A 15,637-nucleotide genomic window follows, 5' to 3' on the forward strand; every position below is an offset into this window, starting at 1 on the left:
AGGAGGAAAAGGACAGAGTCAGATAAAAAAGAAACAAAAATCAGTTTGTTTAAATTGCCAGGGAAATCTGCCTTTGGCTAAAGGAAGTCAAACCCAGAACATCCTGTTCAAGTTACTAAGGCTCATTTACTTCCAGCTTGAGCAGAAAACTATAATCTTTGCATTTGTGTGGGGTGGCTCAATCTTTTCTACCTTCACTCTCAACCCCTACACCTAAACTTCTGGATGGCTGAGGTGTTCCTTTGTCCTCCCCAAACAGCAGTCTGCTCCTTCTGGATGCTAAAGTCCCAAGTAGGTCATGTGCAGTTAAATACAAACTCATTTTTTTCTTTTTTGGTATGTAAATGTTCAAACTTCCTCTAAGAAAGAAAAAGCCAATTCCCTCAGGGACTGAAAGCAAAGTAGTTCAGAAAGGAGAATAAATGCTCCTTCTTCTCTCCTCTAGATCTCTCTGTTCCAGAACGTTTCAACGATGTGGGATCCAGACACAATTTAACTTGTTCCACATGACATTCGTGTAAAATAATAACTGAACAACTATTAAAGTCCTTCATGCTTTGGAAGCACTCCTTGTGCCACCTTCCTTAGATCTATTCCAGCATCAATTCCCCAGCACGGAACAACCCATGAAAAACCCTGGACTGCCCGGCTGGTCTGCCTGGGAAGGTGCCCATGCGTGAGTCAGAGCTCTCAGCAAAATGACACTTTTGCAGATAAGCCTGCAAGCTTTTTCTTGTCAGAAAATGAAAAGTATGTGTTTTCGTCGACTTTTACATTTTCCTCCCTTGAATGCCAGAAACTTTAGAGGCAAATTTATAGCCACGGTGCTCTAATCGGCTCAAAAATTATAGACTATAAGGGTTGGATTTAGAAGGAGCCCTTGAGATCACCTAATAAAATTCTCTTGTTTTATAGATGAGCACAGTGAGGCCCAGGAAGGAGGAGACTTGGTGACAGTCACACTGCTCAAACTGGGACCAGAGCCTAGGTCTCATGACTCCCAGGTTTTGCTACTAACGCACACTGGGGCCTGGCAGTATCCATTCCTTCTGCTTCCTTCAGATGGCCTCCACTTAGTTTTCAGTGAGCAACTTTTTACCAGCTCCTAATCCAGTGGTTTTCAAAGCGTGGTCCCTGCCCCAGCAGCATCAGGGTACCCTGAATGTGTGTTTTGCCAAGCCTCCGGGTGATCCCAATTCTCGCTAAGTCTGAGATGCCCTACCTTAACCTGTTTGCCCCACCCACCTGATTAAGAAGGAGATCAGGGCACTAATCGGATCCATCTAATTTCACAGCCCTTTTTCAGCTTGGCTCTTCCTGTTACCTAAGGCAGAGGTCCACTTAATTTACCTCTGGGGAAAGAGTTTCTTGGAAATTTGGAACTGGGGTGGAAAGCCAAGGACTGGCACTTGCTCTGCCTGCTTCTTCCTCTTGCTGCCACCTGTCCAGTTCTCCTCTTTCCACAGATCTGTTTGTTAACTTTCCTCTCTTCCTTCTGTTCGTTCATAGCTGACATCTGCTTTTGTTGTACCACGACCCGACTCTGAACTCTCAACTATAGCATCCCTTCTGCCTTAATTTCTCTTCCTAACTGCAAAATTCTTCCTATGTAGCTTTTCCCATTTTTCGGTTTACACTCCTGAAAAGGACTCCAACTGACCCAGCACATCTTTTGAGTCAGTTCACACTGGTTCCATGCTTACCCAAAATGCTTGGTCACCTTTGGTCTGATGCTTTGAGTCAGTTCACACTGGTCCCATGCTCACCCCAAAATGCTTCGTCACCTTTGGTCTGATGCTTTTTCCTGTCTAATCAACTATTGACATAAGATAAGTGTACAGTTTGGATGGGGTTTTGGGGGGGCGACTTTCGTGCAGTGCTAAAAGCTTCAGGAGGAAATTGGGGGAGGGGGAGAGAAGCATACATGGGTGACTCTTTCTGACCTCCCCCTCCACTAATCCTGGGAATGAGACATGAGGGAACTTGGCAATGGGTTTAATAGTTAGGCTTACCGAGGGTTGGATCGGAGATGGAAGTTCTGTTATATTATCATGATCCTAATCTTCAGTATACTGCCAGGCCAGGGTGGCCTGGAAAATATGGACTGCTGGTTATCAACTCCCCAGAAGTCACAGAAGATCCAAGCTGGAGGAACTGTAGAGATCACCCAGCTCAGTGATTTGTGGCCCTGGCTGCCATGAGAATCCCTGGGAGCTTTTGAGAAATGAAAGCTGCATGGGCTCCACCTTGGGCATTCTGACTTCAAGCTCCCAGATGCTTCTAATGCACAGCTGTCACTGAGAACTACGGGTCTAACTTGACCCTCATAATTTTACAGCTGGGGAAATAGGCTCGGCTATATAATGTGACTGTGGCTCACTTAAAGATCTCATTCCTACCTTGGTTATAGAGTTTGGGTTATTAGATCCTAAGTGGTTAGAGCTGGAAGAGATCACAGAAGCCACACAGTTCAACCCTACACCTCCACGTGAGACTAAGGAGCTTAGTGACTTGCCCACAGTCAGACAGGAAGGAGGTGGCCAAAGCTACAAACCATGTCTTATGACCCCTCACTCTTCTGTGCATAATACCAAGGCAGAGGAGCAAGGATGCCAGATGAGAAGCTAAGCAGGCCCAGCCGCAGACTTCACTCTTGCTCTGCTCCAGGGAACCTTTGCACAGCACAGCTGGAACAGCTTGGCAGAGAAACCCGATGTAACTGGGTGTGGAACGGGCTCGACCAAAGGAATTGGTACCTTGGGGCCTTGAGGATGGGGAAGAGGCAGCCAGTTTGATGATGCTAATCTTCACTTTCTGCCCGCCTTCCAATCATGCTGGGAGTACGGGTGCCTGTTCCTGATCAACTGACAGCTGGGCTAGAGTCCAGACTGTGATGTGCTCAAATGCTGTGCCCTGGGTGTCAGCGGGCTTCTGACACTTGCTGAGATAGGGTTGTCTTTGTTTTCCAGAGTGGCTTTAAGTCAAGATGTTGGCGTCCATTGGTCCTGTGTATGGCTAGAAATGGCTTCGGTTGTCATTTGGGAAGCAGAGGCATGAACCCTGGGGGCCCTTGTGTACGTGGGTAGAGGCGATGGAAGTGGTGGTGACGGCTGAAGATAAAAAGGTTCCAATGTAAAAATAGAAACAAATAAAAGAGAAAATAAAAAGCATTTAGGGCTTCAACAGCAAAGACAAAAACCAAATGAGGCAACGGCTTAACAGACATAATGAGTGACAATCAGGAAAGCCCAAAGAGGTGAGTATGAGCCTCAACCACACCTTTCTGGGGGGCTGGGGTGAGGGAGAAGAAGCGATGAAAAAGCAATGTCCCTTTACGCTTGTGAGGAACCTTACAGTGGATAAAGTACTTTCACACACACGTAGCTCATCTGATCTTTACAACAACCCTAAGAGGCGGACAGTTCCTGTGGTCCAGACTTGGGGACAGGAGCAGCCGGGCTCCAAGGCCACACGGTTCACAGGGGAGCTGACCCATTCTCTCTGGACTCCAGCCCCAGTACTCTGTCTGCCATGGTACAGTGTGTGTGTGTGTGTGTGTGTGTGTGTGTGTGTGTGTCCCTCATGTGTGCAGGCCATTCATGCAAGGGAGCTTCCATGAAGACATGCATGCAAATGCTTATCTCTGAGGTGTCATGTTCACAGGGCCACAAGAAGCTCACCTGCGAGCTCAGGAGAAACACAGGCATCTTAGACAAGGTAGCCTTAGTTTTCCTCTGGTAAAGTAACAAGCCCCTTTTGGGGTTGTGTAGGGATAAAGTACCCGAAGTGTCTAGCCTAGGGCCCACCATGAGCAGCGTAAGCATTCAATAAATGGTAGCAGTTACTGTCCTGCATACATGTTACTGGCCTGTGTGCAGGACCCCACCTGCCTGCAGATAAGAAAGACAACAGCCTGGCTCAGGGCCAAGGGCTGCTGGCTTTGTCCAAATCCAAACCTGACTTCAGGTATCTTCTACAGGATCTCGACCACCAGTGAAGCCAAGGCCCACTTCCTACCCTCACCTCTCCCTCCACATCTTCCCCTTACCTGCTAACAGGTTTGCTAGTTAGGCACAAGTATGGATCTTTTCAGGTCTGTATCACACAACAGAGGAATGGGGGCACTTCAGAGGGCCAAGATGCCCTCAGCTGGTTTACCCTTCAGACTCTTGGGTAGGGTGACTCAGAGTCAGATGACAGACCCTGAGGGTGGTGTCTTGAGCAGGTCACAGCTGCTGAGCACCTGTTAGGGCTGGGCCTTTTACACGTGGAATCTCACTGAATCCTCGTAAGCAGCCACATGAACAAGCATCATTCCCATTTTACACAGAAGGAGACTGTGTGTGTGTGTGTGTGGGGGGGGGTCGCTAAATGGTCATAAGTCATCAAAAACTGGGATTCAAGTCCAAGTCTTCCTGCTTCAAAGTCTATGCTCCTTCTACTACCCATAACCCAGCCCTCACCGCCCATGTGGATGGGATCCCACACAGAGGCTGGGAAATGTCAGGGTTACAGGCATGTGCATATCTGTTAGATCCCAAGACGATGAAGGTGAAGACAAGGTTGGTCAAGATGGAGGTGCCTAGGGAAGGGAGGGTATTCTCCCACACTGGACAGCAGCCTACACCATACTGGCTTTCCCATCATAGCCCCTCCTTAGCTGAGTTGCATCTTGGACTCCTGCCTGGCCTCACCCTGGGCTTGCACATGTTAATGACATTCAAGGCCATTCCTTCAAGCCAGGCTATCCAGTATCTATGGCCCATGGAGAAGCACTCACGGGAGGTACAAAGGGTGAGGCAGGAAGGGGCAGAGGAGGCTCCACAGAATCTAGAACCTGCAGCTCTGTTTATCCACCCAGGGATACTCAGGTGCCCCAGAGATAGTCTAGCATCTCCCTCAAGGCTGTGAGGCGATGCAGAGCCTGAGGCACTTTGGAAGTTCCATTTTAGCATCAGCTGGACCTAATTAGCTTTGGAGGGGGACAGGCCCTTTCACAGAGGACTCCATTGTTCCTGGGAACCTGGCAGGAATGTTTATCAGTTCAGAAACTGAGAAGGAGCTGGCTCTCTCCCTCCTGGCCTTGGGGCTGTCCTCCCTTCAGATGCTAATCCATAAAGCCATTCCAAGCCAGGCCTCAGATGAAGCTCAGGGCTGGGGTGGAGCCCAAACTCCCATTTCCTTCAGGAGCAAGGCAGGTGTGGAATCAACACCTGGAAAGCAGCCAAATGGAAACCTGGTGCAACAGCTCAGACTGTCACATGTCAAGTAGCTTAATTGGGTAATCATCTGAAGAAGGGTTTGTGCAAAACATATGCGGGAAGTCTGTACCAAGAGTGTGAGGGAAGAATCCAAGAACACAGTTCAGTCTGCCCACACCTGCCTCAGCCCCACAGAGCCTCAGGCTCAGGACCTAGCTGGATCATTCTCTCCCAGGAGAGGCTCAGGAAAAGGTTATGTAGCAATCCCCACCAAAGAGTCCTGAGCAATCAAGCATTCCTGCAGCTGCAAGGGCACCCATCCCTAAATGCCCACCAAATAAATGTGCACAGTCCCAAACCACAGCAGGCAGTGTAGTGCGGTGGTTACCTGTCCACGTTCTAGTTCAGACTGCGTGGGTCTGAGTTCTGGCTTTGCTGGTTATGAGCTGTGTGATTTGGGACAAGTTATTTCTCTGTGTCTCAGTGTTCCCATCTACAAATGGGATGGCAGTAGTAACTACCTCTTAGGGGATTGTGAGAATTAAATAAGTTAATACGCAAAGACTTTAGGATGTGCCTGACCTTCAGCAAACAGTTATGCATTACTATGATGCTTTTTTCCTGCCCCAGTTCAACTGCACACCTTGGGCTGGGACCATGGCACTCTTGTTTTCCCCACTGTGTGTCCAGCTTCTGTAGTACCCTGACGGCCCTCACTCAGGGCTGGCCTGGTTCTCTGGGCTCAAGTGGTTGGCAGGGCCTTGTTTCCACCCATATGAACCCCCACTCTGCCACCATGCCCCTCTCCATTGCTGAGCCATTGGAAAACTGCCAATGGGTCCTGAATCCAGGTGGACACAGCTCTCCCTGTGACTCCAAACACCTTGTGTCATGGGAAGGAGACCAAGCTCGTTCCTCTTTTTGGGCAGAGCCACTGGCCAATTCTCCTACCCCTCTATTCTCCTGTTTCACCCACCGTGGGGTCCTAGAGGACTTGCATTCTAGCAAGGGAGAGAAGGGTATGCCTGGATCACTGTAAACAAATGCTTTTTGTCTCAATTCTTTGCTTTCATCTTTTACAGCCCAACTCAAATGTCATCTCTTTGGTGTGGCTTTCCCTGACTCTGGTAGCCAGAATTCTAACTACCAGTTAGATCTTACACAAGTTCCTTTCCTCTGGCCACCTCAGTTTCCTCATCTGTGAAATGGAGGTACTGTTCCCAGACTAACCTGACAGGACATTGGGAGGATCCACTATGAGCCAATGGATGTAAAAGCTTATCTCCCCTCCCCTGACCCTCCTTGCCAGGCACAGGAGGTGGGGAGATACCCAAGTGAGCTGACCACCCAGGTGTCTATAAAACCTATAATACCAAGCCCTTTCCTGGAATGGCCATTCCCTTCTTCTTTACCCACAGAATTCCTATCCAACCTTCAGGGACCAGCTCAAATATCATCTCTTCTGTGAAGCATTCCTACCACCTCCAGGGAAAAGAAATTTCTCTCTCCCATGGACTCCTGTAATTCTTTGTCTCTATTAAATCTCTTATTTTTTAAACTTTTATTATATTTAACTTATATCATTATTGCCTGGCCCTTCACTGTGCTTGAGGTCAAGAACCATATTTTGTTCTTTGGGGGGTAATTTCACAGCATGTAACATGATGCCCAGCACCTAGTAGTTGCTCCATCAGTGATGAGGGAAACAAAGGGAAGAGAAATGCAGTTCAAATTAAATTCCCTCATCATAGCTTGCAGACCACTGATAGATGTCAGAGACATGCAGCGTGTAACGCTCCCCAAGAAGCTTATGGCTGCCTTAATGCCTTAATGTTTACACTTCCTTAAAAACTAAAAGCAACCTTATCTTGACAATAGCTAAATCTTTAGGGTCCTATGAGACCTTGCTTCCAGCATCCAGAAATTCCTTGGAGACTTAATGTTACTCTACCTCCCCTCCCTGCACAAACTTGAGAGTATATAATCAGTTGTTCCTCACAACCCTAGTGCAGCTCTTTCTGCCCACAGGTCCTGTCCCCGTGCTTCAGTAAAATCACCTTTTTGCACCAAAGACATCTCAAGAATTTTCTTGGCCATTTGCCCACGAACCCTACTTCAAATTCCATCAATAAGTGTCCATTAACTCAAGTTCAGTTTTGTGTGTTCCCTGGATTCTAGAGTGGGTTCTGGAGGCAAAGTCTACCTTAAGAACCTGTTGTATGTGCAGGATCCTGATCCTAGTAACTGGTTCATCCGGAACCAACAACCAAATCTACAATCTAGATTGTAGCCTGGGAGTGGGATAGCCTTGCATTTCCACAGGACCTCAGTGGCCAGCCAGTACAGGCAGTGAGCCATGTCATAAGGGCTGAAGGACTTCAGGAAACAGTAGGTTCTGGAAGAGTCCAATTGTGTCTGTAGTTAAACATATGAGTTCATTAAATGTTCAATGACTCAATTTTCTTTTTAAAAATGTAAAAGTGTGTATGTATGACGCTACATGTAGCAATTTTTCCTTCCTCCTACAACAGTCACTGAAGACAAATAAACACTCACATGTATGACAGATACCTAATCCACACATCACATTTTACTCTCACAATGACTAGTTGATATAGGTAGTATTATTACCTTCATTTTACAAATGTTGAAATTAAGGCTGAGAGAGGATAAGGAAATTGCCCAAGGTCAAGGAGACTAAAAGTCAGGGCTGACAGCAAAGACGTAGCTCTTTCTACTCAGTACACAATGCTACTTTCCCATCAGTGTCAAGTGCTTGCCAAGTACTGGTCTAGTATATGCAAATGGATCTGACATAGTGACTAACACCTCAAGAAATCTGTGTTCTGGTAGAGGGGGCTGATATACAAATAATTAAAAACATGAAGCACAAAAAATGTAACTATGGAATGGAACTACATGTAATGAATTGAGGGGGAGGCAAAGGAAGGAGTAAGCAGATCAGCCCTGGTGGATCAGGGAGGGCAGAGAAGCTGACTCTTGGGTGACCTTGAAGGCTAGCAACAATTCTGATGGACAGAGAACAAGGAAAGAAGAGAATGCAGATGTCTGAGGCAGAGAGGAACACATGTGCAAAGGCACAGAGGATTAGAGCACCAGACGTACTTGGACATGAGGAACAGATCAGTGTAGCCAGAGCATGGGATTTCTGGGCCGGAGCTGGGCTGTGACAGGCTTACTTTCATCAAAGTGCTGGACTTGTTTCTTTAAGACTTGGAGGCTGCTGATGGCCTTGGAGGAGGGAAATGAGCTGACCTGCACCCTGCAGGAGGGAGGATCTGGGAGGATCATTTCTGAGTAAGAACTGGCAGGTAAACAGGGTCCTACATCCTTTAGAAATGTTCTAGCAGCTCCCAAGGTCTCTGCCACTACTGGTTTCAGATGAGAGTAAGAGAAAAGGAGTCTCTTTCCTCTTGAAAAAGGCAGGTTGAAGACCACTGCTACAGGGTCTGGGTGCAGTCCCCCCATAGGACTACAGAAGAATGGCTCCTTTTTTTTTTTTTAAGTTTATTTACTTTGTTTTTAGAGAGACAGAGACAGTGAGTGAGTGGGGAGGGGGAAGAGAGAGAGAGAAAATCCTGAGCACGCTCCATGCTCAGCACAGAGCCTGAGGCAGGGCTCAATCCCACAAACCATGAGATCATGACCCGAGCCCAAAATCAGGAGTCAGACGTTTAACTGACTGAGCCATTCAGACACTCCATGGCTGCTCTGAGTGATGAGGTCAGGTCTGCTTCAACAGCTGGACCCCACCCCCACCCCAAGAAGATGAGACATGACACACTGCCCTTGGCCAAAGGTGGAAAAGAACCGGCATCAGGGCCTCCACGTGCTCAGGCGGCAGGCTCATCCCAAATGCTGGCTTCACAACTGGAACAATGTTTTTCCAAATCAAGAAAAGATGTTCTAGATCCATGATTACATGCTCCTCATATACCAAAGGATTTATAAATTCTATGCAAACATAAATTACACATCAGTGCACAGCACACTGTATCTTAACATATTCTAACACAGACTAAAACAGTGGTCCATTACATATAATAAACCCAGGCCAGTCTTTTATCAGCAGTGCTAGAAATATGTATTGATAATAACCAGGCACCTTGCACTGAGGATCTTTGGAAAACACTCTCATTTTTCCTTTTTTATACCTTTTTAAAAATATATATTCTGAACTCATCATGAAAAAAAAAAACACAAGCAATCTTTTTAGAAAGACTGCCCTCTAAATTCTTTGGCTCTGAAAGAAACTGTAGTGCCAAATTTTTGTCTAATAAAATGACATTTTAAGTGGAATCTGAGTCAAGCCCAAATGAAGGAATACTGCTTCTTTGAGTCAGCAAAAGAATTCAGTCTTTGGTATCCAACACTCCATTATTCATTGGCCCGAACTGGCAAGAGAGCCGTCGGCACTGTGGAGATGACAAGAGACGGGGTAGGTGGTAGGTAGATAATGAGAGAAAAACAATCTGAAATACCTTTCAGGCCAACTTTGAACAACATGTTGAGCATTTATCATTGGGAGGTGGAAGGGCTCTGTTATTCCCTTGCTAGACCCTCTCTCAGCTCATTTCTCTGGGCGTGGAGTAATTTCCTGAGCAAGAGCTTAAGATCAAATGTCTTGTCGAGCCTTTGGCGCAACCAGGAATAGCCTCCAGAGTCCCATTAAGCAAGGCCAGAGGGAAGAATAGATTCCCCAACATGAGACGGCCCCTTCCTGAGCCCACGCCCCAGGATGGCTCACCGGGGCCTGCGGAAGGTCAGGCCATAGTGCTGACAGGCCAGCCCCACGGTGGGGGTGTACACGATGGGCATGAATTTCTCCACGTCTGACGTCAGCACTCGGTAGAAGAGCTTCTCGTTCCGGTCCTGGAGTGTCATGAGAATGATGTACCTTGGAAAGGGAGACGAGAATCACACTGGTCACATGAGCACCATAGTGGCAGAGCAGAGGTCCCTTGATGCAAAGACCCAGGGCTCCCGTTCAGCTACTTACAATGGCACGTTCATGGGCAAATCACTATCTCCCCTAAGCATGGGTCTCATTTCTTGTAAAATGTGGAGGATATTGTCTGCCTTATAGTACTTATCATTATTCATGGCATAGACACTATTCTAAACATTTTATATTAACTCATTTAAAACCCCCAAAGACTTGTGAGGTAGGTCCTATAATTCTGGCTGTTTTATAGATAAGGAGGGTAAGGCACAGAGAGATGAAATGGATTTGAACTCAAGCAATCTGACTCCAGAATCACAACCATGATGCAAGATGGTTAGTTATGTTATTACTGTGTGGACATTACTGAATGAAAAAATAATAGGGGCGCTTAGGTGGCTCAGTCAGTTAAGCTTCTTGACTTTCGCTCAGGTCATGATCTTGCCAGTCAGAGTTCGAGCCCCTCATCAGGCTCTGTGCTGACAGTTCAGAGCCTGGAGCCTGTTTCAGATTCTGTGTCTCCCTTTCGCTCTCTGCCCCTCCCCCATTCGTGCTGTCTCTATTTCTCTCTCTCTCTAAAAAATAAACATTAAAAAAAATTTAAAAAGAAAAAATAATAATATGCTGGAGGTGGCATAGAGTCGAGGAAAATACAGAACACACCAGAGCTGGACTTTCCCACTACAAAGGGCTGGTCCCTGTCACAAGCAGAGCTCCCCGAGTGGCTGAGTACCACTTGACCTCAGGAGGTGTGCTCCAAAAAAAATCTCTTTCTCACCTATTCCCTGAAGCCTGAAATCAGTAAGCCAGGAAAAAAGCCTTTCATTCAGAGTCCTGAAAATGCAAAAACCCTGGGGGAAAAAACCCAAGGGCTGAAATTCAAGGTGAGGTGTTGGTGACTACTGATATCACACCCGTTCTGGACAACAGTGTAGGAGAGTATGGAGGCACTTGAGCCCTGGCATGGAATGGGGTGGGAGAGAGGTACCCAGAGGGGAATGATCCCTCACATGGTATCAGGGTCCTGGGTTTGAACCCCAGTTCTGCTGTTAACTAGCATTGTGACTCTGGGGAAGTCATGTGACTTCCCGGGGCCTCAGCCTCTTCCCTACCAAAGGCCCTGGTCTAGAACTAAAAACAGTGTTTTAGAAGGAAGGGAGGATTTCTGCTTGCGTAGCCAGGATCTCAGCTCGTTACTAGTGTTCTGAGCTCATTCCCTTACTCAGTAGCCATTTGCACACATCTCTTCCCAGTTCTGCATCCAGTGATATCAAGTTGATAACTTGAAATCGGTCATGGTTGGGAGTATTTATATCATGGAAATTGGCCAATGCTATAAATCAGTGTTCTCCTCATGCCCCAGAACCAGTTACTATAAATTTACCAGCATACCATTACCCTTACTGGAAAGAAGCCAGGGAGCTTCCTTAGCATTTCCCTGAGCGCCTGCTGAAATAAGGGACTCTGGGAATGAGTGGGTCAGAGGAGTCAACAGACCATCAGGAGCAAGCCCTGTAGAGCAGCCAGTATCAGGCACGTCCCCTGCTCCCTGAGCCTGGCATGTCTTCCCAGGCATATGAGTAAAGTCTATCTAGCTGAAAAAAACTGGGGACAGGGAAGGGTTTAGGACTTTTAATTCTTAGGAAAAAGGATTTCACATTAGACTTTAATTCTTTGTAAATTTAACAAACAGGGGAAGTTCAGATTGTTCAAAGTTAGAACATGTGTAATGCTGTTGGTTGGATTAATCCTGTACTTTCTGGTTTGGTCTTCAGGGTGACATAGTTACCCTGAGAGGAATAAACAAGAAGGAAAGAATATTTGACCTGGGCTGCAGTATGGCCTTGGAGTTAATGGGAGTGATACCCATAGAGTTTACCTGTTCCGGAATAGAGGGAAGGGGGGAAGCAGAGCTTTCATTATTCACTACAATTTAGAAAAAATGGACTCTATGGGGGAAGCATGGGAAGACAGGTGCAGGATTTGACATCCTGCTGAGGGGGACACCCACACCATCAATGACCCGAAGTCTTGGCCATGAAGCTCTACAGATATTTGGGGGGGGGGGGTCTCTTATCTTCTCCCCAAATTTCTGCCGGAGCCCAGCAAGGCGCTGTATTTATTTTTGCATGCTTTTGCACAGTGCCTAGTGTTGTAAGTTACAGTTACTATGTAACTATTCTGAGCACATTACAAATACTAATGCATTTAAGGCCTTATCATAACCCTATGAGTTAGATACCACTGGTATGGTACAGATGAGCAATGAACCAGAGGGGCTGAGTAAGTTTTGCTGTTAAGTGATAGAATGAGGATTTGAACTCAGTCTAATACTAGAGTCTAGTCTTACAGCCACTGAGCTCTAATGCCTCTTAGCTATGGCACAGCAGAGCAATTAAAAGCAGACTCTGGAGCGAACTGTGTTCAAATCCTGGCTGTACCAATTCACAGCCATGTGACGTGGGAGGTCACCACCTTCTTTAGTAAAACTGACAAAGCTGACCCTATGATCCCTCATTTGGCTCTTCGTGTAGTACCCCCACTGGGAGAACCCAGAGGGGAGGCAGGGTTATTAACGGCTCCCATAAACCTCTAACATATGACATCTGAGGTCCCTTCGGAGGTGTCATTGTGCATTTCCCCTCTTCTCCCACACATTCCCCTTACTGTAGGAACCTGGGCCATGTACCACTTCCTTGACCCACCTTGCTCCCCTTCTCCCCCTTGCTCCCCTTCTCCCTGTTGAGTGAAATGCCTTCCATGAACCCCAGTGCTGTCTGCTGAAGTCCCATCAGTGCTTCTCTGGCTGACTCAGATACCATCACTTCCCAGAGGCCCAACCAGATTCCACTGGTTGGACGTCAGTCTCCCTTCCCAGTTCTCCCAAGACATGTCTACGGTGCCTCTATCATAACAAGCCCTGTCCCTCAGGGAGACCACCATCCTGTGGAAGACAGGACTGGGTCTGGGATGTCTCAGGGCTCTCAGCCTTTCCCTGCTGCAGAGAACCAAGAGAACCTTGTATGGGCCACAAGAAACAGCTCAGCCTGTGGCTCGAGTAGAGAGAGCAGATGTAGGCACTGACTTGTCCAGGTCGCTCTGCTGCCGCTCATAGTATCTCATGATCCGGAGAAGCTGGACGTCCTGGCTCAGGAAGCAGGGGGGAATCAGGCCGTGGATTCCAAGCTGCAGCCTTTCTTCAAGTGTAAAGGCCATCCCCTGGGAAGAACAAGAAAGAAACACACATGCGAAGGGATATGTGTAAAACTACAGAACAGAAAGGTTCCATTCACAGACAGGCAAAAGTCACTGATTCAACAGTGGGCCCTGCATTTGAATCCCACCTCTGCCATTTAAATGACGGGCAATCTTGTGCTAAGTACTTGGATTCTTCTGAGTTTCAGATTCTTCCCGGAAGAATGAGGAAAATATCTACGTGGTCAGTTTTTTTGGTTAGTTTTTGGTTTTTTTTTTTAAAATGTGTTTTATTTTTTAGAACAATTTTGGATTTACAGAAAAAATGAGAAGACAGTACAGAGAGTTCCCATATATCCCCTCAGCCAATTTCTATTATTAATATCGTCTATCACTTCAGTACATTTGTTAGAGCTCAAGAACCTATAGTGACACGTTATTATGAAGCAAACGCCATAGTTTATTCAGGCTTCCTTGAGGTTTTTTTTGTTTTAGAGAGCAAATGAGCAGGGAAGAGGGGCGGGGGGTGGGGCAGAGAGAGCATCTTAAGTAGGCACCATGCTCAACGTGGAGGCTGATGCAGGACTCAATCCCACAACCCTCGGATCATGACCTGAGTTGGAATCAAGACTCAGGCACTCAACCAACTGAGCCACAGGTGCCCCATAGCCTTCCTTAGTTTTTACCTATGGCCCTTTCTGTTGTTCTTTTTGCAGGATCCCACACTACATCTAGTGATCATGTCTCCTTAGGCTCCTCTGTCTGACAGTTTATCAGACCTTCCTTGTTTTTGATGACTGAGAGTTTTGAGGAGTACTGGTCATGTATTTTATACAATACCCTTCTATGGAATATGTCTGATGTTTTTTTCATGACTCTACTGGGGTTATGGGTTTTTAGAAGGAAGACACAAAGTGCCATTTTACACATCAGATCAAGATACATACTGTCAACACGATTTATCACTGTTGATATCAACCTTGATCGTGACCCTGATCACCTGGCTGGGTAGTGCTTGTCAGGGTTCTCCACCGTAAAGTGACTCCTTTTTTGGAATCTTCTGCATGCAAGATTTGTCCCTTCTCCCCATTTATTTATTCAATCATTTGTTTATATTAGAATGGACTCATGCGTATTTATTTTATGCTTTGGGTTATAATCCAATATTTATTTTGTTGCTCAAATTGTTCCAGCTTTGGCCATTGGGAACTCTTTCAGATGGCTCCTGTGTCCCTTTGACATATTCCCCTAATTCCTTCCTCCTCACTCCCTCTTTCTCTTCCTTCCTTCCTCTCTTTCTTTCTCTCTCTTCCTTCCTTCTTTCTTTTTCTTTTCTTCTCTTTTCTTTCTCTCACTTTCTTCCTGCCTCCCTCCCTCCATCTCTTTCTCTCTCTCTTTCTTTCATCTACTTCTTACTTTCTGGCACAAGATGATCTAGGATCACCTTTTATGTTATAGCCTGCTCTGGTCCTAGAATCAGCCATTCATTCAAGGAGACCTAATTCCTTCTTTGAAACATGGCATTGGAAACCAAGGTCTGGTCTCTACTCAATACATGTGCTACTTACTACTGGGGTTTTATTGTTTCTAGTCCCTCTCAGCTAAAAGAGCAAGGAAATGAATCTATATTAAGCTAAACATAACTTCATAGTAATATCTCTAATCCATTACTGCATGGATCATTCTAGCCTCATCACTTTGCTAATCTGTAAATTCTTACTGCACCAGTGAGAGACTAAGCTCCCAACACTAAGTACATGCCACCCATGTACTTAATTACTCAATTCCAGTATACACATTTGGTATCAGAATTGTTAACCCATGCCACCATGGGAAACAACTTAATACACTAGATTATAGTGCTTATAAGCTGTTCCTTTTGCCTTTAGTCTTCCAAACTTCACTTATTTCCACAGCTACTTAGGTCAGCACTTTTCCTTCCACTCCTTCACTGAGGTTGTATCATACATCTATGTATGATATAACACAGTTACATTCTCATGTTACAGTGTGCATTTGATCCAGTAGCCTATTAAATGATTTGGAAAAAAAATCTGGATACACTAAGATCCATTCTTTGTACTGTAAAGTTGTAGGAGTTTTGACAAATGCATAAGGTCTTGAATCCAACATTACGGCATCATGCAAAATAGTCTCACAGCTCTAAATATTCCATGTGCTTTACCTATTCATCCCTCCCTTCCTCCCCCTGGACCTCTGGCAACTACTGATTTTTTGGCTGTCTGTACAGTTTTATCTTTCCCAGAATGTCACACAA

General features: G+C 46.1%; 1 protein-coding gene across 3 annotated transcripts in view; it reads right to left on the reverse strand.

The window, feature by feature from the left end:
* ME3 (malic enzyme 3) overlaps positions 1-15,637 on the reverse strand; it is a 184,160-nt gene that overhangs the window by 85,742 nt on the left and 82,781 nt on the right. For all 3 annotated transcript variants that reach the window (XM_019450034.2, XM_019450033.2, XM_019450035.2), the window contains 2 exons: positions 13,250-13,383; positions 9,970-10,119 (listed from right to left, as the gene is read on the reverse strand). In XM_019450034.2, coding sequence (XP_019305579.1) covers positions 9,970-10,119; positions 13,250-13,383 — 284 coding nt within the window. The remainder of the gene's footprint in view (positions 1-9,969; positions 10,120-13,249; positions 13,384-15,637) is intronic.

The sequence above is a fragment of the Panthera pardus genome, unplaced genomic scaffold (assembly GCF_024362965.1).
Source record: "Panthera pardus isolate Hobbes unplaced genomic scaffold, ASM2436296v1 HiC_scaffold_12, whole genome shotgun sequence".
Lineage (NCBI taxonomy): Eukaryota > Metazoa > Chordata > Mammalia > Carnivora > Felidae > Panthera > Panthera pardus.